Genomic DNA, 24,333 nt, shown 5'->3' on the forward strand with positions numbered 1-24,333 from the left:
CAGAATGTGATAATCCGGCTTTGCTTCTTTAAAAAAAAAAAAGATTTATTTACTTATTTTTCCAGTCACCCTCATTGTTTACACTCATTGTCTGCTTATCTTCTTTTTAGGAGGCACCTGGAACTGAACCCGGGGCCTCTCAGGTGGGAGGAAGACCCCTAATCTCTTGAGCCACCTCTGCTTTGCTTTTAAAAAATAAAGGCTGCCGTCTGATTTTGTACCAGCACAGCCTTTTCCACTTGCTGCTTCCTTTCGCTCTGGCTCCCTCCATGAAATAGAGAATGGGCTGAGCCCCAGGACCTGATGGAGGCTGCAGCCATCGCAGCAACCCTCAGGGTGCAGGTCACTGCCTGAGATGCGTCCTGAGGCTGTGAGGTTTATCAGCTGCCAGCCAGGCTGCTGCCAAGTTGATTAATAAGTGCTGGGCTGATGCTTCTAGTAGGGCCCGAACCTGCTGATTTTTCTCCCCATTTCCTCAGATCATTTCATTATTAAATTAAATATTGTTGTGATTTAAACTGAACCGTCAGGCAGTCTGGGGACCAACGCAGAGTTTTAGGAGAAACTGAAACTGGTACTGCATTTACCAAATCCAGTGTCAGCTGGGTGCTTTTTCTTTCTCTTAAAGAAATAATTCAAAACTCCAAAGGCTGGAAGTAGAAGTAGAACCTTCCCCTACAGTGTCAAGAGCCCACACTGAGAGGCTGGCATGCCAGGAAAGGGAGCTGATTATAAATAGCTTTGAAAGCAGCATCAGTCAAAACTCACTGATCTGCCTGAGCAAAATGTTAAAAGAAACAAACAGCTTCTGAAGGAGGAAGCAATGAATAGAATGATGATTTTTAAAAATTTTTTATAATTTAAAGTGGTACAGAACAAATACAGTTTATATGCCTATAAGTTTACACACACACACACACATACACATACAACCTAACAGAGCCCCTTTAAGGAAATGCTGGATGATTATTAATTTTAAAATAACAAAATCACAAGCAGTCAGAGCCTTGCAGAGGGCACAGCTGTCCTTCTTACTCTGTATAATTGATGCTATTTATTAAAAAGTCATATGGTTTTCCCTTGTGAAGTAATTTTCCTGTATGTGTGTACGCTTTTCTTTTCCAGCTTAGGTGGAAACCATTTGAGATTCCAAAAGCATCTCATAAGAAAGTGGATTTTGTGAGCGTAAGTCAATACTATCCACACCTTCCCACTACTTTCCTCTCTTTTGCTGTGAGTGATTCAACCATTTGCAGGTTGAATGCCAAGCACAGCCAGCCTTAAAGGAGGCAGCAGAGACAAATCACCTGCTTGCACTTTGGGGGCTGCCCAAGGAATATCTCATTCACAGGCACCATCTGGCCCCTGACACCACAGGGCACTCATAGCTATTTACAACATCTCAGAAAAGCCAATGGAAATTGAACATTTACCTACCCCAAGTGCCTTTGCTTTTGTTAAACAGAGGCTTTTAACTTTTTCACTCCATGGACTTCTTTAGAGGGCTGGTGTTCTTAGATGCATAAAATAAATTATATAAAATTACAAAGAAGCCAAGTATATTGAACTGTAATTATCAAAATATTTTTTTTAAAAAATTTGGTTTGGATTATATATGCTTCCTTATTAATGAACTAGATAATAAAGATTTTTGAACAGCTCTAATAACTGCAATTATTAGAAGTTGGGATGAGCATGAATGATATTTTGAGATATCTGCAACAACTGTTAATGTGATATAAAATTTTCTATAATTTCTATCAATGACAAGCACTGCTAATACTGCTGTGGTTTGTTGGCAACATTTCATATTAATTGAGGGAAATGATAAATTTCTGTCAGAGATCAGTGAAAAAAAAATTTTTTTTCCCATCCTGCTTCATGGACTTCAGAAATGGGCCTCTGAGCAGAAATAGCATCAAGTCAGTTGGCAATTCTAGTTAGCACAATGCTAATTAGAAGCTCTGTTTGGTAGTTGCAGGTGCTAGGAGTGTTGGAATACCTGTGCCCAGAGCAAGTAGTATGTGGGGGAGGGCAGAGGGGAGCTACAAGAAGGTGGGACTCAAGGAGGCCAGTGGAGGGTTCTGCAAACTAATGTCAGTCCATGGTTTACTAGGGGCAGTCTAGGTGCCCAGCCGCTGTCCAGATTGTTTGAATCATCTTTATTATCAGCTTTAGTGCTCCAAACTCTTACGCGGACTCAATTAAATAGGATCTCCCACCCTGTGCCTGTGTGGATTAAGGATAGCTGAAGGAGCAGAGGTCCCTCCTTTTGGGCTTTCCATCTACAGGTTTGGGGTTGATAGCTGTTTTGAAAAATCCTTCGTGTTAGGGTTTCTTGTACCATGGATCATCTGGTCATACAGGGAGAATTACTGTCAACTAGAATGCTTTCCTCTGTCCTGTTCTAGAGATACCAGGGCTAACCCTATTAGTAAACAGAGGACTACCTACAATATATGGGGTATATTTGAGGAACATAAGCTGGTCCCTGATCCAGCAAACTTCGTATTAAAGCCTGCTAGGTGCCTGAAATTACCTCCATTAGAATCTCTCCTTAATATCAGACCAAAAAAAACCACCAAAGAACAAAAACATTATACTAAGTAAATTAAAATTTCTCACATATGCGGTTTCTCCCAGGGCCTGCACACTTTGTGTGGAGCTGGCGACATCAGGTCTAACAATGGGCTTGCCATCCACATTTTCCTCTGCAACACCTCCATGGGAAACAGGTAAGTGGCTCAGGGCTGGGGCAAGACAGACCCATTCCTCAAGGGCTCTTGACCAGAAGGTGAAGGTCAGGTCTAGCTCTTGGCTTTTATGAAATCACACCACACATACACTGTTGTTAATGTTGTTTCATTTTCCTCAGAGCAATGTTACTATGTATTTATAAATAATGACAATAGATGAGCCTCTCTATCTCCTCTGACTCCCATGATATAAACGAGAATGCCACATAATGTCAAACAGAAAAGGGAAGACGATTAGGGGACTAGTCCAAGAGACATTTTGACTTTAATCAGATCTGAACCAGAAGAACTTTAATTTCTGTGGTTCTCTGAGATTGTTCTTGAGTCCTGCTTGAGCAGCCATTAGGGTCACCTATTAGTGGCAGATCAAGAAGACAGAACTTGGATTCAGCTAATAGCTTTGTGTAAACTTGAAGTTCGCAAATATAGAAGCTTATATACCGGCTTTTCTTTTTTTCTTTTCCTTTTTCTTTAATCAAAAAAGACATGTAATTGGAATTCCAGTCTTTTCTTTAGGAAGCAGAATAACACAGTGATTTTGCACACAACCTCTGCAATGAGACCATTCATATCCAAAGCCCAGTTCCTTCCTGGCTGAGGGACCTGAGGCCCACACATTGTAAAGTATACATAGCCCAGAGCCTACCCCAGGGGAAGTGCTCAATAAATGTTAATTATTATATTATCACCTTCACTAAGAGGGCTCATATTTTCCAAAGTCTTTGCAGCATTTTTCATGGTTGCCTATTATCCTTACTATCCAAGTCATGTGAGTTCTTTTAAATACTGCCCCTTTTCTATTTCTACCATCCTTTTCTCAATTTTTTATTTTTAAGTGTTTGTCTGTTTTAATGAGAAGGTTGGTGGGAAGTATCCTTTTCTCACAACCATCAGCCAATATTGGTGATGTTGAACTATATTGAAGGAAGAAACTCAGCTGTTCCCTCATTGGTTTATTTTAAGGCAAAAATTTTACAAATTGTGCTCCAAGGAACCAGAAGAGACTATGAGAAACCATCCAAGCTCTGTGGCATTTCAGATTTGAAAAATAGGCCCCTGGGCTTTCTTCCAAGCTATTGCCAAAAATGAGGAATGAATCAGGGTTAAGATCACAGCCCTGTGACAAAGCACTGAAAATCTCCCTTTGGGTTCAACCTCATCTCAGGTCACCTCCCCTTCTCTCACTTGGGTCACACAGGCCTTTATTCAATTCTTTCAACCTGCCCCTGCCAAATAACCTTCTTCTTCTTCTTTTTTTTTTTTTTTAAGTATTAGTGATTAATTTTAATATGCATAGTTTTATTTTATTTTATTTGAAAAGAAGCTTTAGATTACATAAATGATACATTGAAAATATAGGGGATCCCCATATACCCTTCCCTCTCTCCCTCTTACACTTTCCTCCATTAGCAACATCCTTCATTAGTGTGGTACATTTGTTACAATTGATGAATTCATATTTAAGCATTGCTACTAACCAGAGTCAATTCCAATGTCCCAAAAACCTTCTGCCTCAGGGCACTTACAAAGGCTGTTCCTTTCTTCTGCCTGGATGTCCCCTCTCTCCCAACCTTTATCCAGTTTATTTCCTTCAGCTCTGAGGTCGAATGTCACTTCTTCAGGAAAGACTTTTCTGACTCTCTGAACCAGATCAGGCCCCTTACCCTTTCAATTCCCTAAATTTGACTTTCAAAATGCCATTATATTTTTGCAATGATTTAATTATGCAATTATGTGCTTGCTGTCTACTCCCCACTTGACTCGAAGCTCTGTTAGGACAGAGACTGGATCTCTTTTGCTTACCATTTATACGCAGAACTGGTCGTGGCATATAGTAGGCACTAAATGATAATTGGTGGGATGACTTCATTTATCTAGATAGTGTTAAAATTGAAAATATCAAGAATCACTCCTTATTTTTATCTTTCAGATGCTTTTACAATTCGGATGGGGACTTCTTGATCGGTGAGTTCTGAAGATTTCAGTCCCCTTCGTTGTTAATTAATTCCTAACCACAAATTGCTTTGCAAATTTCATACACATATTTTTTTTCTTCATCCTCCAATCTGTTTTATCTCATTTAGTGCATCTATAGACTGAGATCTAGAGGCCATCAGCAGTCTGGAAAAGATTCCTAGTGTACCTCAAAGCTTCTACTCTATTTCCTGGTCTCTCTTTCCTTGCCAATCACTGCTGGGCCTTTCTGATTTGTTGAAAAAGAATGAAGAGTAATACCAAGATGTGATTAAGTTATTAGGATAGCTCCATTTGCCTTCAAAATCTCTCAAGACCATCCTGTCATTGATATACTCAATTTAAACATACATTTTAATGAGACTACATAATATTACGTCTACCAGAAATTGTTCTGGTCAGCCCATTCTGTTTGGTGGCTTCAGTATCACAATTTTGGAGTCAACATTTTGGTGAAGACATTAGAGAATGTCAGCCTCCTCCTAGAACTACCAGAAAGTAACGATTTTTCATCCTATTTCTCCTGCTCTTTTTTGGTCAATCCACCAGATTGTGTATACGTAAGCTCCTTACCTGGAAACTGAAAAAAGCAGGGTCAGTTTTATTCATTCATATTCTTCTAGATAGAAAAAGAGTTAACCTAAGTTGTAAGAACATACGTTTTCCTCTGTGATACTCAGTAAAGCTCTTTTCATTTGGAATGAAAAGGCAAATGCAGTCCTTAAGTCCTTTACTTGTTGTGAAATGGCCCTCACACAAAAAGAGTGGCTCACCATTGCCCTGTCTTTTCTATCAGTCCCCCAGAAAGGAAAGCTTCTCATTTACACTGAGTTTGGCAAGATGCTTGTGCAGCCCTCTGAGATCTGCGTTATTCAGGTGGGTGATGGGTCCCCTTCTCCTCCCAACCTCTCCTTAATTCGAGTTAAGTAAAACAAATAATCAGATGTTTCAGCTGCTGCTATTTCCAACGCCAAAATTTCTCCATCATTCCAGGGCAATGGGGAGAGAGTTTGAGTTGTGCAGAAAGTTCCATGTGTAAAAGGGTAAGCAGGCTTTGTGCCTGCTTTGTTGTAAAATAGCAAACAATCATAAAGCAAGAAGCATTGTCAATTCACTCGGCTGAATATTTATATACTCTGGATAAGGCCCTATGTCCCTGAATAGAGGATGGGGAGTAATGAAGGTGGATTTCTTAAAATTTTGGCTAAATCAGGGCTACTGCTCTCTGGCCCAATGAAAGATTAAACTAGAATTGGCTGGGATCACAGATACGTTAGGAGTTTATTTTTTCTTTCTAATACAATCTCTGAAAGCAAACTAAGCTTCAGTTTTGCATTGGGGCTGTGGCTCTGGGGCAAATTCTTCATGACTACAGGTATGATTTTGAGAGAGCAAACCCGTGTCTGCTTCCCCTTCCAGAGAGGAATGAGATTCAGCATAGATGTCTTCGAAGAGACCAGGGGCTACATTCTGGAGGTCTACGGTGTCCACTTCGAGTTACCTGATCTGGGACCCATTGGTAAATCTTCATTACAAGCCTCTAAGTTTTGCTTGAGATACAGGACACAGATAACTGCATGAAAGAACATCTTTCTATCTCATTCAGATTTCTACTTTCCTTTTTAGATGTCTGCTCTAGACAAAGTAATAGTTTGGAATTTCAAAAACCTACTGGAATTCCCTGAGCAATTCCAGACTTTCTTTTCAAGTCTTTTAAGTTCAGGGACTCCACGCAGTATGGCTGACCCAACTGATGAAATAAAACCTTCATCAATTAGCCCTTTATTAATATCGATCCATCAGCAATTCTTGATTCCCATGTTGTGCTGAGGGTAATTACAGGAACCTCATCAACAGAAACACAAGCCTCTTCCCATAAAATATATGCATAACAACCCAGGCCAACCTCTCACAAATAATATAGATACCATTGGAGAGCAAGGCAATGTGTAATCGATTTCAGGTTTTACACTGTGTACTGTAAGGGATGTAAGAGTTTGAATTACTATGGGCTGCAGTCACCAGGAACAGCTTCACATAAGAGATGAGATTTGACTAATTCTTGATGAAAAGTTGAAGAGAAGTAAGGAGGAAATGGAACAGCTTAAGCAAAAGTATGCAGGTGGGAATGAGCTTTTGAACAGGCTAAGCCAATGAGCTGTGTTAGACAATAAAGTGGAGAAAGCTAGAAAGAGGGCAGAAGCTGTATTACTATGGAAAGAGGGAGCAGACATGAGTGATGTAACAAGTAGTCTCCGGACCTCATATTCCTCCTGAGCACGCTGCTCAAAATGCATACACTTAACTGTCAAAAAGGTGCATTGCTCATTGCTACAGAGGAGCTAGAAACCACAGCCAGATTATAGCTTTCAAACGTGAAACAAGGTCCTTCTCCGTTCTTCTGGCAAGCTGGAGGCAGAGATGCAGGAGAGAAGTGCAGATAGTAGGAGGGGTTGCTCTCAAAACAGCTCTCAGAGTAAAAAGAGTGCCTGGAAATACCGGCCCTTGATTTCATCTGTGGTGTGTTTGCTGAAGGTGGTGACCACACCTCCCTGTTCCTCCCTTCTTGTAAACAGCTTTTTAGAGCAAAGCAGGGACAGGCCAGCATGTGCCTTCTGGTCACTCCCCTGGGGGGATCCAAATAGTCAAAAGAAGGTGGGAGGTGGCAGAGAGGCAGCTGGAGCCATGGGGGCCGTCTGTCATCCTGCTCACCACCCACTCTTCCTGCTTGGGTCTGGCTTCCTGCTGCTTTACAGTCAGCATAGCCTCCAGGTTTCATGGAACATGTACCCTCTGGAAAATATATATAATTTGCTAACCAGCGGGGGCTTATTTTTTTTAACCCCAGGAGCTGGAAATGATTTAAAAAAAAAAAAAAACAAAAAAATAAAGCAACACTCCCCAGGTCTCCCCTCTCAGAGTTAAATTATGTTTTTGCACTTATGCTTTTTATTTTTGGTCTTTTGATTTATTTTCTCTCTCTGAAGGGAATATTTGCTCCTAAGCAAAGGTAAGCAAGCAATACTTGCATATTTTCTCCCCTGGGTGGCAGCCAGATTTGTCAGGGCAGAGAGCAGCTCTACAGACTTAGATTCTGAATTCTATCCAAGGTGCAGAGACATACCTGGGCATCGGTATTTAACTCTTCTTTTCTGAGATCAAAGACTGTAAATGATTTCTAGAGTTATCAGGGGTTCCTCTGAAAGAATAAAGACCTAGTATTCTATCAGATCTTCCCTTTTCCTCTGTCCTAGTCTCTAATATCCTCCCCTCCCCTCCCTTGTAATGATGAGATAATGCATGTGAAATGGTTTTGTAAACTATAGTCACTCTACAACTTAAAGAGGTGATCTGGTGATGCTGATGATTCTTGTGATTTTTTTCTAAGGCCCTTAACCTCATCAAAATTTCTTGGACCCTATAAAAAGAGACTAGACTGATAATCCAATGAGTCTTTGAGCAATGAAAGTAATTTATGGAGTGGGTCTTGACCTAAAAGAATGTCCTTTCTTTCCGTGTGACTACAGACATCTTTTCTATTTGAATTCAGGAGTATCTAAAAGACTCTGGGGTCATTTGTTCTAGGAGCTAATGGCTTGGCAAATCCTCGTGATTTCTTGATACCCGTTGCCTGGTATGAAGATCGCCAAGTGCCAGGTGGTTACACTGTGATCAGTAAATACCAGGGCAAGCTGTTTGCTGCTAAACAGGTAAAGTAAGAGGGTCAATAAGCAGGGAGGGAATAGTTATTGAGCACCTACTGTTTGCTAAGGCCAATATTAAGTACTAACATTGGTATTCATCTTCGCCATACCACTAAGGTACTAAAATATGTTACTGTTTGCCTTATTTGTAGTCATTAAAACAGGCCAGGTAGTAATATGTAATTTATGCACTATCACAAGAAGTTACAGAGCCAGAATTTGAACCCATACCTGTCTAACTCTAAAACTCATGCCCTTTCCACACTCTAAGCAATAATAATCCTAGAAAAATGGAGCTCTCTATAAATGATGCACGTTAGATGAAAACATAATACAGGGTACTATGTTTTGAAAGGCAAAAATACTTAAAGATTTACATTCACCAATGGTTACCATATTTCAAATATAAGCAATGGTTGATACAAAGCAAGTAGAACTCAGTTAATTAGCTTGGCTACTCAGAAGAGCTAATACCATCAGCTTGGTAAACTCGAAAGATAAGCAACAGCATAGATAATAATAATAATAACATAATATGTAATCTCGATATAATATGGTAGATGTTATATATATTATATATCATATTATTTAATATTGTATCTGGCTTCTAAGTTGTATATAAATTCATATTTAATATATTAGAATAAAACAATAAAATAATAAAAAATAACCCAAAGTTCTCTTCTGTTTAACTTTATCATTATTCATTTGCTTTATTTTTTTATTTGACTTACTACTTATATTTTGTGAAAACATGTTATCATCCAGGAACAGTCTAGAGAACATACCAACCAGAAGAGGCCAACCAGTTGGGCACTTAAAATTAAGTCCTGAGGCTTAAATTGTCATCCTCATATTCTCTGAGTCAGGATTTCACTTCATGTAGTCCAGGGACCACTTGCATGAGAAAATCTCAGTGAGGCTGTTTAAAATGCAGATCCTTAGACACTATTCCAGCCTAACCAAAATGATAACCTCTGGGAATGAGGAATGGAAATCTACATTCATTTTAAGCATGTTCCCCAGATTATTTTTTTGTGTATACTTGATGGAAAGCCACTCTTCTGAATGTATCCCTAGCAGTCCCAGGAATTTTCACTTTGCAAGTGGACCCTGCACTGATTATTCTCTGTGTAAGTCCCCACTGATCCATTCTCCCTTCTCTGCTCTAATCTGTGCCCTTGGACACTGACTTTTATGGACTGTATCACCTGGTCACCCTAGCCAGGTGGCTTCTTGTTGGGTTCAATCAATGGGAGGTACCCACAGGGAATTGGAGAACAGGGAGAAAGAGAAGTTGGAATATTTCTTCCCCTGCTTCCTCCTTATTTGGGACTGTGTTTATGGCAGTGGCTACATCCTTCCATGACCTCAGTTCCTGTTGTGTAGCCCCAGTTGTATGCTGGAGCTGGCTCATACTGACTTGCAAGAGCTTGTATTATTCTCTTCCAAACTCCATGGTCAATGGTGACGACCGTGATGAGAATATTTACACACCAGAAATCAGCAAACATGATAAATCCGGGATTTTTTTCCTGGAGAGCTACTTGTTAAAAATTTACCAACACACCACTGGGCAGGCCCCTTTTCCAAGGTTCTAGCTCTCTCCTGAGTCCTGTAACAATATTTCCTTCCCTTATCCCTCAGATTTAGGAACAGCAATGTGTATCCTCTATAGCTAAGCTCAGATACCTCAACATCTCAAGTCAGTTCACTTAACCCTGACCATACCTCTGTGCATAGCCCCTTCGTTAAAGCCTTTAGAAAATTCTGAGAGTCTGTTTCCAGAATAGACCCACACAGAGAGGGTAGCCTTCTGTAGCAGAGCACCAGTCCTCTCCTACACCAGGGCAGATCCAACAAGCAACACATTAATTGCTCTGAAATCTCAAATCCTTGGGTCTGGAACTCTTAGTGCCTCCTACCCTCTCCTATACTCAATGACCCAGGCACTATGTCCATTGGAAGCTCCTCTGGGCTGCAATTACCTGGGGAACAGCCACAGCAAGTACCCTCTGCACCAGGATAAACCCAGAAGGTGGTCCAGATTGTCTGAGAACTGCTGGCATCCACAGATTCTCACAATTGTGATGGAAAAAATTTGAAAGGGCACAATTTGGAGAATGTGTTGTGCTTCTGCTGCACATGTGATCAGAAGACAGATGCAGCTTATGAACTGAAAAAATAGGGTTAGTGGCAAAGTGGGTCTGAGTAGAAGGGGCATGAAGCAAACAGCATGATTCAGTGTTATACTTCTCCCAAGGGAACTATAATTGAGTTATGAGAACAAAATCAAATTAAAAAAATAAATAAATAAAACCAGAGTGACACTGAGTACATGCTGTGAGATCACAGCTATAAAAGCATTAGGTAAAAAAAAAAAAAAAAAAAAGCATTAGGTGTTTGATCATCTTTTCCTGCTTTTTGTGATCAGGATGTCTCCCCATTCAATGTTGTGGCCTGGCACGGGAACTACGTACCCTACAAGTACAACTTGGAGAATTTCATGGTCATCAACTCAGTGGCTTTTGATCATGCAGTAAGTGTGGACTGTGGAGGGGCCTTGGGGATGGGGCTACTCTTGGGTGGGAGGGGTCCACAGTAGATCCTTGACATTTGCAGATTTAAAGTTTCCCATGTCATCTTTGGAAGTCCTAGATGTAGTCATTTGTTCATTGTGCTGACAGGAATTTGGATTGTCTGCAACAAGGCTTCAGTGAAGGAGTAAATCACATAGTTAGTGAGGGAGCCAAGCCAGACACTTAACACCGCTTAGGTCTCTACACAGAATATTCACAGCGTCTCTCACAGACAGGTAAAAGCTTAGTTTCTTTGTGGAAAATTTATCCAGAAAAGAAAGCCAGTGGCTTGTGCTAGCGATGGACTGAAGAGGAAGAGACTTGCATAGATTTGGAAAGGACTCTGTCCTTATTTCTCACAGATATCAAGAGATTACTTGCTACACCTGCCCCCAGTGGTGCCTCTGCTCTTGGCTGTTTTCAGCAGTGATGGAGAAGACCACTCTCTTCTGAAGTTACTCATAGTGTTCAGTCCTTGAATTTGAACCAAAGAAATTCTACTTGGTCATATTTGTTACTCAGTTAGGGGGAGCCACAGATAGGTCCTCGATCTATAGTGCAGGCCCTGCAAGTTCCCATGTTCTTGATAAAGGGCTGGTTCTGAGATAGTGGGAGAAAATTCATTCTGCGGCCTAGTTTATAATAGCTTAATCCACAAACTGGAGGGATAATTAGAGCAAAAGCCAGAGAACCAGAGACATAAAGATTACTCTGAACCAATTCAGCTTATCTCTGGGGACACAAAACTACCTTGCTGAAGAGCAGCAGCTCTTATTAAAACCAAAGGAGAAAAGAAAATTGAGGCACCAAGCCCAAAGCAGCATGAAAAGGGATCACTGATAAAGCTTTATTTGAGCTTCTATCTTTCTTTAACAGCTTCAGATCATTTCCTCTGACAGATGAAGAAGTGTTAAGTTTCACAGCAGTAAGGGTTGTTGTTGTTTTAATTCGAATTTACACAAGTTCAATATTCTCTGAACTGCTGCTATAGCTCCTTTCCCATAATATAGATCCGATCATTCCGGTCCTGTATTAGAAAACCTTTGCAGGCTCCCCATGGTTTAGGATTAAGTCTGAGCTGTGGAGCGTGGTATTGGATGTTCTTTGCCATCTGGTCCTGGATTCATTTTCCAATACCACCTCTTGCCCCTCTCCCATCCACCAATGCACCCTGGGCTTTAGCCTTCTTTTCTCTTAACAAAATCTCCATGTATGCCTTTGCTGTTTTCAGGGCTTAAAATGTCTTTCTCTTTTTCTTTCTTTTTCTCTTCCTTTTTTTCTTTTCTCCCTTCGTTCTTTAGGGTCTACCTCAAATGTCACCTCCTCTTTGAAGCCTTCTCTGATTCTTTCAGGTATAGGTGAGCACTCCTTCCTTTGTACTCCCTGAGTTCTCTATAAAGTTAGATTGCCCATGGCACCTTGCTGTGACTAGTTGTTCACACATCTGCTTTATACTCCTTTGCCTCCCCCCACTGTCATCCTTTATGCTAAAGTGGCAGGGAGTAGATCTTAATCGTCTTTGATCTCCAGACCTTAATATGGTATCTGTAGGCTAAAAGGTGGTTGATTTCAATTAAATTGAATCTCTATTTTTTCCCATTCAGTGATTCTAAAGTTCTTTTTAAAAACACAGTATTTTCCCCCCAATCTACTCCTCTCTATACTACCACCACTAAAATTAAAGATACTAGTGATATGTTTTACACCTGAGAATCAAACAAGGGTAAAAAAGCAATGAGCAGGTTTCCCAGACCTTCCAGCCCAAGGAGACCCTCTGGAATCTTTGTGATTTTCCCACAGAAAAACTTGTCCTACAGCTACATCAAAACCCAGATATTATCTCATTTCAATTTCCACCTTTCTCTGGGAATTATTCTGCCAGGTGCTCCCTACTGCACATCGCTGCTCTTCTCAGGGTGACCTGAGATTGGGAGGCAGGACCACTGGTTCTCAGACACATGGGATTGTGTTGCAGGTGATGTGGGCTCAGCAGGGTGAAAAATCAGGTCAGAATCCTCTTACTGAGTGTTAATTCATTTTGCTTCAAGCACAGCAAGGGGGTAAAGTCAGATGAGTGATTACTGCACCACAATGACAAGTCTAGACACCATAGCCTGGACCATGTGGTTTGATCAGAAATTAGACCAACACTTGCAAACACCTTCACGTGCAGGTGACATGCATATCATTGTCCAGTCCCCTCCCTTGCGTCATCTGTTCGGTCACTCCTTGTGCTTTCACAGGACCCATCCATTTTCACAGTGTTGACGGCAAAGTCTGTCCGCCCAGGAGTCGCCATTGCTGATTTTGTCATCTTCCCACCTCGATGGGGGGTTGCTGATAAGACCTTCAGGCCTCCTTATTACCACAGTAAGTCCCTCTTTTTACCAGGCCTTATTTGGAAACCAAAGAGACAGGGAAGTGGTGAGTGCTACCCATTGGGATATACTGCTTGGTATGTTTCTGAACACTCTGTTCCTGCTTCAGTGCAGAATCCTGCCACCTAAGACCTAGGGTTCCCCAGACATTTTGCTGCTTAAATACTACTGCTTCTATATGATGGCAGTGATACATTGATTTTGAGAAGGAAACAATTAGTGATGTCTAAGTCCTAAATTCTATCACCGAGAAGAGAGGCAGAAATTCTGGTAAAGTTTGAGGCAAGAAGCCTCTTTACATTTTAAATCTGTTGTTGTTTTTGGTCAGGGTCATGATGAATAAGTGGTTAGTTTGTTGTTTTCAAAAAGCTCATTACCAAAGTCTGGTTTAAGAGCCAATGATATGTTTCCTTTTCCAATTATTCTGACAAGATAAAGCAGACTACAGTGTATAATTGGGATGGACTCATTCAAGAAGGAGTTTCTGCAGAGCATTTGGTGCCTGGAACAGGACCTATAAAATCTATTATTGTATTAATATTATTATTTCTAACAGTTAACAATTATTGACCATTTTCTATGGCATTATTATAAATTTTGTAGAAGTATTAACTCATTTGATCCTCACAACAGTCATAAGAGATAGGTAGTATTATTATGCATCTCTCTCCCCTTTCTATTTTCAGAAGATGAAACTGAGACCAGAGGGGCTATGCTTTCTATAGGCCTCACTGCTGGTGAAGTGGTGGAGCCAGGATTTAACTGCAGACAGTCTGATGCCAGAACAGACCCTCATGTCCACTAAATAGTGTGCCTAGCACAGAGCTTGGGCCATAATATGCACTTAATAAACATTTATTTTAATAAGTGAATGCATCACCAAAAATGAATAAGATACTTTCTGGCTCTACTTAATAAGGTTGACATTTTTAACTGTGAAATAACTAGCTGAAAATCAAACCTAAAGGTCAGTATACAATTGTGCTTCCTGGAGATCACAAGTTTGTACACGTAGAGCTCTGGAAAAACTCTTAAGTTTATTTCAGCCGGAACATTCTAGGAAACAAATGCCTTTCCCTTAGTTAATCACAAGGCCTTCTGTTTACAGAGGTTCCTCTCTATACATATCGGTTCCCAGGTGTCAAGGCTCAACAGTGTTTACCAGTGCACTGCATAGGCAGGCTAGGCATTTGTGGAGAGTGAGGAACGAAAGCCTTCATGATGGAAGAAGGGCCGCTTCATGGTCAAATGCCAGCACCACCTTTTTCTGGGTGACGCCACTAGAGTAGAGAAAAGAAAACAATCAGTTACCACTACAAAGATACCAGATGCTTTGTGAATGGTGTCACAATGAACTACGTCCTTTCTGAAGACGGTCAGGCCCATTAACTGGTCCTGGAACTCCTCCTGGAAGTTAGTCCCGTCAAGGACCTGTGGTCAAGGAGAAAGAATTTCTCTGGCTTATAGCCTACACATAACATGCTAGTCCTTGATGATGTACCACTTTACTTTGTAATGGTATTGACATTACTCTAAGTTCCTGAGGATAGTGGTTTTCAAGTTTTAGCAGGCATCAGAGTTACCTCCAGAGCTTGTTAAAACAAGGATCACTGGATCCTGCTTCAGTAAAGCTAGGGCAGGGGCTGAGAATTTGCGTTTTTAACAAGTTCCCAAGTGATCCTGACACTATTCTTCTGGGGACCACACTTCAAAAACATTAGGAAGATAATGATTTATTAAAGCTTATTCCCAGGGCCCACTACCCACCCCCAGAGAGTTTAATTAGCTGGTTTGGGGGTTTCTCTTAGTTTGCTAGGGCCACTGTAACAAAGTACTGTAATCTGAGTGACTTAAAACAATAGAATGAATTGTCTCACAGAGTTAGAAGGCCAGAATCAAGGTATTGGCAGGGCCATGCTCCCTCTGATATCTCTAAGGAAGAATCTTTTTGATGCCTCTTTCTTGGCTTCTGGCGGCCGGCAGTCTTTGGAGTTCCTTGGCTGTAGCCACATCACTCCAAATTCTGCCTACTTTTTCACACGGATTTCTCTCTCGTTTCTCTCTTTACATTGGCTTTCTCCTATCTGTGAGTCTGTGTCTGTGGAGACCCCCTTCTCATAAGGACAACAGTTATATGGGATTAAGGACCCACCCTACTCATTTTAATTTGCCTAATTCCATCTGTAACAACCTTATTTCCAAATAATGTGCACACTCTGAGATCCTGGGAATTAGGACTTCAACATATTGCTTTGGGAGGACACAATTCAACCCATAACAGGATGGAACCCCAGAATCTGCATTTTGAACTAGTAAGCCAGGGGGTTCTGATGAAAAAGATCTAGAGACACATGTTTGAGAAACACTGGCCTAGTGCTAGTCTCCCCACCTAGGTAGAGGGATATTAGCATTGTCTGGCTAGGACAAGTTTGCTACTGTGCTATGCTCTCAACCCATTCCTTAAATCTGATATTTAGTTCAGGCAGCTTGAAACAAGCAGATTGTTGAAATGCCTTCTATAACTTTTTTTAATGATTTGCAAGTAAATTTGGCTGCAGGATAGATCTCAGAAAGGCATGGTTGCCCTGAGTCTGTTGGAAAAACCAGAACCCCAAGTTGGAAATTAGTTTAGCCAGAGATATTAAAAATACTCCTTCAATAATCAAAATCTCTTCTACTTTGAACTTGCTTTATAGGAGAAGCAGAGAATTATTTCTGTAAAAATATTGCCTCCAGTGATCTTAATGTACCTTAGTCAACTGGATTCAGCCCTAATCAGAGAGGCAAGGTCTACTTTCCCGCTGTCCTTTGAAATATAGAAAATGATGTAGCAATGTCATCACCAAACTCATTGCCATTTGAATTCATATTCATATCAGAGCTGAATTCTTTCATGCTCTGTTCTTAAAATTAAGCCATGAAGGTGACCCTGAGGATATGTACTGGAGCAAGGAGCGCCACAGCATAATTAAGTCGAGAGCAGAACTGCTTTTAAAATATACACACTTTATGTTTAAATTTGCTTCTTCTCTATTTCCTCTTTCTGAAGGGACAAGTAGAACCATGAAGTGAGTCTTACCTTTTCTGCAAGGGCTGTATATTAGTCTGCCAAAGGGATGCCAATGCCAAGTACCAGAAATCTGTTGGCATTTATAAAAGGTATTTATCTGGGGTAAAAGCTTAGTTACAAGGCCCTAAAGCATCCGGCTCAAGGCTGCTTTCTCACCAAAGCCAGTTGCCACGTGTTGAAGAGAGATGGTCGCTGATCTCTGCCTGGTCCCTCCTTCTGGGCTTCCTCTTCCTCTTAAGGCTCCATGGGCCCAGCTTCTCCCCGATCTCAGTTGCTGGTTGACGTAGGGCTTGTCTCTCAGGGCTTCCTGTGTCAGTCTCAACTCTCTTCCCAAGGTAAGCTGTAAGCCATCAGGCAAATGGTCCATCTCTCTGGGGCTTTAGCTGTTTGAGACTTCTTTCTGTCACATGGCAGGTTCAAAATGACAAAGTTCTCTCCTCTTCCCGTGTGCCTTCTTGAGGGAGTGTCTGTTTATATCAGCCCCCCAAGGGGACTGGGACTCAACCTGAGTTACGCCTACTGGCGTAGCCCGATCAGAAGTCCTAAATTGATTTTATCAAGTAAACTTAATCAGAGACCCCTTGCTGAATTTAATACAATCAAAGGGTATCACACCCAGAGGAATAGATTAGTTTACAAACATAATCTTTCTCTTTTGGGGATTCACAAAAATAATCTCAAACTGTCACAGGCTGTCATACTCTCACTTTCTTTGCAGGGACCTGCAGTAGCATTTTGTTTTCTGGGTGTGGCTTCTTAGTCAATTACAGAAGTATTTTGGCATTTGGTTATATTGTAAGGAAGTGGAGCAGGCATTTATTACGTTAAATGTTTGGCTTTGTAAGGGTTCACACTGCCATATCTCCCTATCCTGTCTCTTCGTACTCTCGGCACTCTCACAAGACAGGATATGAGTACCTTTACAGCAAGGACTGTTTCTTATTCATCTCTGTAGCACAGTACTTAGCACAGTGTCTAATTACACATGTTAAATGAATGGATGGGCAGATAGATGGAGTGGGGAATGGACAGATGGACAAATGGATGGGTAAATGGGTAAATGAATGGCAAGGCACCTAGATTTACTCAGGTGTTACATTTCTTTAATTTATATCTAAATGTGATGCTATTCTAATAAAGAGCTTTATTTCAATAGAAACATAAGCTTGGGGAAGTTGAACCATGGTAATTTTTCTCAAATTTTATGTGACTCCAGAAAGCACAACTAGGACAAATATATTTAACATTTATGAAAGGAAATTTCCATTTAATATAAGAAAGAACTTTCTAACACCCAGCTGTTACAGGCTATATGATAGGTCGCTTTGTAGAATAGAGAATTTCTGTTCACAGAAGGTATGTAGGCAGCTTTCAGGAGGTAATCTGTAGGCATGTAGGCAGATTTCAGGAGGTAATCTGTCAGGACAGATATAAAAAATTCTTTTGTATTGAGTAGAAATAGGAATGCCTTACAATCTTCAGGTTTTGGGATTTTATGACGAGCATATCAATGGAACCATAATGGTAAGAGTGAATCTAAAAGACATTTTGAAGTATGGAAGAATGAAAAGATGTCAGATTCAAATACAGAAGATGATATTTTACATAATATAGCATTTAACAAATACATTTTACAGATCCCAAGATCCTTTCAAGCAGATTATCATTTGATAATGACTCCAAATGTTCAGGATTCTTTCCATTACATCACCCTTCCATCAACACAGACACACACACACATACACACAAATATGCACATATACCCACTTCAGCTTTCCAGATTGGCAATCAGAAATATAAGGATACCATGTTCCAGAGTGGAGTTATTTGGGAAAAGAATTGAATCTGGGGGAGAAGATACCTTCGATAATGGCAGTATATCTACCCTTTAATATGGTTTGCTTTTTCATTATTATTAAAGTTATTGTCTGGGGCTTGTTTTCTTTGGCTCTAACTCAGGGGTCTTGACCAGGAGTCCATGAGCTTGAATTAAAATTCAAAAACATATTATTCTTGTGAGGCTGTGTTGGTGCAGGTGTGATATATTTATTAAATAATACACAGTATAGTGTGGATTTAGTAGGGGGTCCATGGTTTTCACTGGACTGGCAAAGAGGTCCATGGAACAGAAAAAGTTAAGAACCCCTGCACTAGCTCAATTTCTTTCAGACCATGAAACTCAAGACCTCTGATAATTTATATGGCCACTGAAGTGAGTTAGACTACCAAGAATTCTACAGCAATGAATGTTTAATGGCAGTTCTTCTGTCGATCTGTATTCTTTACTAATCTTGTAAAACTTATCAGACTCTTCTATTCCCTTGACATTCTGTGAAAATAATGTTTGAGGGAGTCTTATGTTTTACTAGTCTTGTACTGGATTATAAAATACTACTTCACCCTTCCCAGGGAACTGCATGAGTGAACTCATGGGACTCATCAAAGGTCACTATGAAGCAAAGAAAGGTGGGTTCCTGCCAGGGGGAGTCAGCCTGCACTCCACAATGACCCCGCATGGGCCTGATGCCGACTGCTTTGAAAAAGCCAGCAAGGCCAAGCTGGAGCCTGAGAGGATTGCTGATGGGACCATGGTAAGCAAGTTACCTCTGGGCTCCTCAACCCCGCTGGGTGGCCTCTGGGCTCCTCAACCCTGTTAAGAGAACTGACTATTTTTTATTTCTCCAAAGACACAGAGGAGGAGCCTGGGGAAGAGAGCTGTGTGTCTGTGTATGTAAGTTCATGTGTGTGTATATGCACATCTCTGTGTGTATACTAGACTACTGGTGCGGTGTGGTTGCAAGCTTTGGACTCATAGTCAGAACTGGGTTAGTTCCTGTGTGACCTTGAACAAGTCACTTAACTTTTCTGGGCTTCATTTTCCCATCTGTGGAGTGGGTGTTGTGTCCAACCCAGCAGACAGCAGTGAGTTACGAACCTTACAGACTGTCCGACACTGTTCAAATGTAAGAGGATATAATTAACACTATGTGAAGGGTCCTCACTTATCTGTATGCCGCATATGCGGTGTCAGAATCTTCTGCCTTTTGAAGTTATCTGCTAGGGCCATGGCAGCAGGAGAGGCTGGATGTCACCTTCAGCTAGTTTCTCAAGCCAAGGTGAGTCAGGAAGTCTTTCTTCACTATAGTTAGGGCTTATGAGCAGCTCGTCTCAGCTGTTTGCTCATTTTCCTTTCCTTTGCTTTGGCATGGGATGAAACTGATGGATTTAAATCCTGTTTTGTATTCCTCCTGTGTCAGGCTGTAAACATTGAGATTGAACACAATTGTAGTTGGCTGCAGTTCTTGATTTTATTTTATTTTTGCATTCTTAGAGGTAGCATTTACGGACCACAAGGAGTGATTTTATCCTAAATCATGTGCAAATTTGCTTTACATTTTTAAACAAATGCCTTCAATGCTACCTGTCTTTAAAGATCTATAGCACAGTCTGACTCCAAACCCAGCTTGCAAACTACCTAAGCAGTGAGAGTTATCTGACCATCTGTCTGATGCAATTTGCTTTCTCTCCCAATCCTGGGGCTGGAATTTCTCTGGAGAGGAAAAGTACACAGAGTCCTATGTACTTGAGGTTGGCTCTATTTCCCTTCGCATTGGCCTCTGTGGAGTTTCTGTGGAACTTCTCTATCTCCGAGATGGAGTTTGACAATCTCAGTTAAGCGATGGCCTCTGGAAGGCTCCTGGAGGTGTATAGGCTATGACAGATGAACCACTCAGTAATCTTTGATGCCTCAAATTGGCTTTGGACAGTTAGTATTACCAGGGAGCAGAATTTTGCAACAGTGAAACACAGGACAGAACTCTTCTTTTGAGGAACGAACTTTGGGTAGTGTCTAAAGCCTGGAGCACCAGTGAGAAAGAGCTCTTCTATGTCGGGGGTGGTGGGCTGGGAGGCCCTGGGTAGCCAGGTAGCCCAGACTGCCTGGGTTGTGAGGGTTGGACATTTTACCTAACTTTGGGTTTCCCTCTTTATATAATTAAGGTCTAGATCCATCTATATGCCTTATCCTTTTTCTAGTTTGGAGCCATTAACTTGATTCCATACTGCCCTAGTGGCTCAGCTGGGATGGGGCTTTTGTTCCTCTACTAAACAATGGGACTCCTTAGAACAGGGGTTCCTAACCTTTTTTGTTCCATAGACCCCTTTGCCCATCAGGTGAAAACCACAGACCCCTTTCTAAGTCCCCACTGTACTGCGTATTATTTCATAAATATATCACACCCACACCAACACATTCCCACAAGAATAATGTATTTATTGAATTTTTAATTCAAGCTCACAGATCCTGTGAAGTCTTCCTATGGACCCCTTGTTAAGAACCCCTGCCTCAGAAGCAGTCAGCAAAGAGACAATAATAACGATGGCCATGGGAATGAGCCTTATAGCTGAATAGTGCTTTATAACTGGCATAACACTTCCACATGGTCTCATCTGATCTTCGCATCAAGCCAGTCCTAGGAAATCAGATAGGGCTGATCATCGCGATCATTTTAGGCCAAAACAAACTGATGTAAATTCAACACCAAACATTAATGTGGGCACTCTGTGTTGTAGCAAAAGAGGACTTTATTATCTTCCTTTTACCTGTCTATATTTTTAAAATTTGCAATATGAATATATACAAACTAAAGGGTGTTGTATTTTGTTTCTTTAAATACATGGTGGGTAGGAAAATCAACAACTGGAATACCTAAGATGCATAGAGCACTTGTGTATTCTTACCATTGCAGCCGAAGCCCACCTAAATACAGTGGGATAGCCACCATTCAGACCCTCTGGGAAAGGGATTTTTAGAGTGCCTCACCTATTCCTTCCTCTTCCCCCTTCTCCTTTTCCAGACCATTGCTTGGTCAGAGTCTTGACCAAGACAGGTTTAGATTCCAGCTTTGCCATTTTTTGCTAACCATTGCCTTAAATTTATCATTTTCCATCTCTGAGCCTAATAGTATTATATCTTCATCTGCAAAATGGGGCTATGACCTCCCTCAGAAAGATGAGGCCACAGGATGTGATAGCCCCTGTAAAGATGAATATTCTCAGGAATCAACCATTCCTGCCCTTGTATCTAGAAAATTTAGCTTCAGAATGCTTTGAGGACAATATGAGGCTGGAGTGCCCAATTTCATTTTACAGAATAAAAACTTGAAGTTCCAAGAAGCTAAGAGTCTAGCACAAGATCTCACCATCTTGTAAGTCATAAACCCAGAGACAGAAACTAGGGGGTGAACCTGCTCATTTCATCATGCTAGTGCACACCATTTATTATTGGAAGATTTTGCCTACCCACATCTTCTCTCTTGGTATCTAATCAAATGTATGTTATCACCTACTTATCTGTTCTTTCCCATCCCACCCTCATTCCCTACAGGCATTTATGTTTGAGTCTTCTCTAAGTTTGGCTGTTACCAAGTGGGGGCTCAAGACCTCCAACTGTTTGGACAACGACTACTACAAGTGCTGGGAGCCTCTCAAGAGTCACTTCACCCCCAGTTCCAGGAACCCATTAGGACCTAATTGAGAATGGACCATTGCTACCATAATTGATAATGGATTTGTATGGTTTCCTTCAGAATTTCATGCCCTTTGGCACTATTTGGGAGATGGGATTAGTTAAAATGAGAACTATCTTTTTCAGTCAATTAATTCAGAATATTTGTAGTAACGTGCTTGGAAATTTCTGTCACTATCAGCTTAATTACTCAATAAATACTTTCGGATGTTCTGTGGGAGTGGCAATTAGTCATAATCAGGTCTTGATGAGGCAGACCTGCAGTGTCCAGGCCTGGGGTGCCAGACAGACCCATTTGATTAGATCCAGTTCAGGGCTCCTTCCCATGAGCTTTTAGGGGCACAAGTCCAGGGCATCTACCAGAGACACAGACCAGGCTACAAGAAAGGACAGGCCAAGCACAAGGACCATGAACCAAGGCTGAAGCCTAGGTCAAGCTCCTAGGAGTCCAGGCATGGGGACTGCTGAGCTCCCAACATCCAGCTGTCAGCCAAAATCAGAAGGGCAGCCAGGCCAGCGGGTTATTTATCTTGGTAGTCAGGTAGCAGCTAATATTGTAATAAAAGACAAGCAGCCCAGCCACCAAAAAGTGAGATGAGTTTGGTTTGCCCAGAACTGCCCAGATTTTCACATTGGAAGTCCGCCCCAGGACACCCCTTAGTCCCAGGCAAACCAGGATGGTTAGTCACTTTAATATTCACTCATTCATCAATCCATTCAGTAATCTGGTGTTGCATTCTTCCTATGTGTCAGCTACAGAGGTAGATGTTAGGATGAATAGTTACAAAGGGAGAAGCAATCTCTCCATTTAGGGAGCTCAGAGTTTGGGAAGATTGGGGACAAAGCATCTCAGGACCAAAGCAGGGCCAACAACAAAACTGAGGTTGGACTATGTAGGAAAGCTGCTCCTAACAGCTCTGTTAACTTTGGTCCACATCCGTCCCAGAATACTGAGCTGCCCAAGATGTAGGGCATGAGTTGATTAGATTCTCCTAGAGTGAGAAGACAGACAAATCAGAACGGAAATATGATAGGAAGTGATATTTGTTACTACTTTAGTTCTGTAGTTTTAGCACATTTCCCCTACTTGATTATAGTAGCAGATTTGATATACTACTACCATGTGACAGTCAATTAACAATAGGTAGTGAGAGTCAGTTATGTGTCAGGGCCTAGGGTTTGGGTTGCCAGAAAAAATACAAGATGCCCAGTTAAATTTGAATTTTTGATATATCACAAATAATTTGTAGTGAAAGTATGGCCTATGCAATATTTGGACAAACTTATACTAAAAAAGTATTCGTGGTTTATCTAAAATTCAAATTTAACTGGCATCTTATATTTTCATTTCCTAAATCTGGCACCCTACTAAGGGTGCAGTGGTCAAGGAGATAGACGTGGTCCTTGCTCTTACAGAGGTTATCTTCTAGAGAGGGAGACAGACAAAATACACACACAGTAATTACAAACTGTGAAACATGTCAAAAAGAAAACAGATAGAGGCTGAGATGGGAATAAAAGGTGGGGTAGACCGGGGGAGATATTTCTTTAGAGAGAGAGGTCTTCAATAATGAGGTAACCTTTAGCCAGACCTAAAGGATAGAAAGAAGTAAGCCATGGGAAGAGGGGTGAGGTGGGGTGGGGGTAGGAAGGAGGAACATTCCAAGAAAAAACCTTATAGGTTCACGGAACTGGAAGAAGAGTGGATGGGGGAGGCAAGGAGAAAGCTAATGCACTAGACCAGGCAAAAGATAACATGGTTCTGGACTAATGAGGAGGCAGCAAAGACAGGAGAGATTCCAGAATATTTGGAGTATACCTGAAAAGAACTTGTTGGTGGACTGGATGTAAGGGATTAGGGAAGGAGGAATTGATGGCAGGGCTGAGTCACTGCTGGACTTCTGACAGTGATATTTCATGGTCTCAGTTAATAGAGTGGAGGTAACTTTCATGAGGACAGATGCTGGTGTGCCTTCCCAATATTCCTTAACATAAAAAAAAAAGGCTTTATTAAAAAATAAGCACTGTTAACTAGTAAAGCAGCTGGTACATTTAAATAGTTTAAAATTGACCACTATAGCAAAGGCCACCGGTGGCCCACCATATCCCGTCAGCAATCACCATCCAGTGCTGACCGACCACTTCCAATTGCCAGCATTGGTATCTCTTTGCCTGAGGCCATAACCAGAACAGGCCAGCAGTGTGGAGTAATGAACGGCCCTGGAAGCAGCCCTCAAAGCATGGTGAAAGGCAATTAGTGGATAAATAGCCCAGCTCTCTTGTCCCACACCTCTGAGGCTTGTGTTCTGCCCTGGTTCCCTGCCATCCCTGAGGGACTGGGCCCC

At 41.3% G+C, this 24,333-nt stretch overlaps 1 protein-coding gene across 1 annotated transcript in view; it reads left to right on the forward strand.

Annotated features, from left to right (window-relative positions):
* The window catches only part of HGD (homogentisate 1,2-dioxygenase), a 43,393-nt gene extending 21,192 nt beyond the window's left edge, over positions 1-22,201 (forward strand). Inside the window, exons 5-14 of the mRNA XM_004480765.4 lie at positions 1,126-1,185; positions 2,644-2,735; positions 4,687-4,721; positions 5,527-5,606; positions 6,150-6,249; positions 8,316-8,440; positions 10,869-10,973; positions 13,257-13,383; positions 18,871-19,052; positions 21,848-22,201. Of these exons, the coding sequence (XP_004480822.2) occupies positions 1,126-1,185; positions 2,644-2,735; positions 4,687-4,721; positions 5,527-5,606; positions 6,150-6,249; positions 8,316-8,440; positions 10,869-10,973; positions 13,257-13,383; positions 18,871-19,052; positions 21,848-21,997 (1,056 nt within the window). The 3' untranslated portion in view covers positions 21,998-22,201. The remainder of the gene's footprint in view (positions 1-1,125; positions 1,186-2,643; positions 2,736-4,686; positions 4,722-5,526; positions 5,607-6,149; positions 6,250-8,315; positions 8,441-10,868; positions 10,974-13,256; positions 13,384-18,870; positions 19,053-21,847) is intronic.
* Positions 22,202-24,333: the final 2,132 nt, after the last annotated feature.

This window comes from Dasypus novemcinctus, chromosome 4 (assembly GCF_030445035.2).
Source record: "Dasypus novemcinctus isolate mDasNov1 chromosome 4, mDasNov1.1.hap2, whole genome shotgun sequence".
Lineage (NCBI taxonomy): Eukaryota > Metazoa > Chordata > Mammalia > Cingulata > Dasypodidae > Dasypus > Dasypus novemcinctus.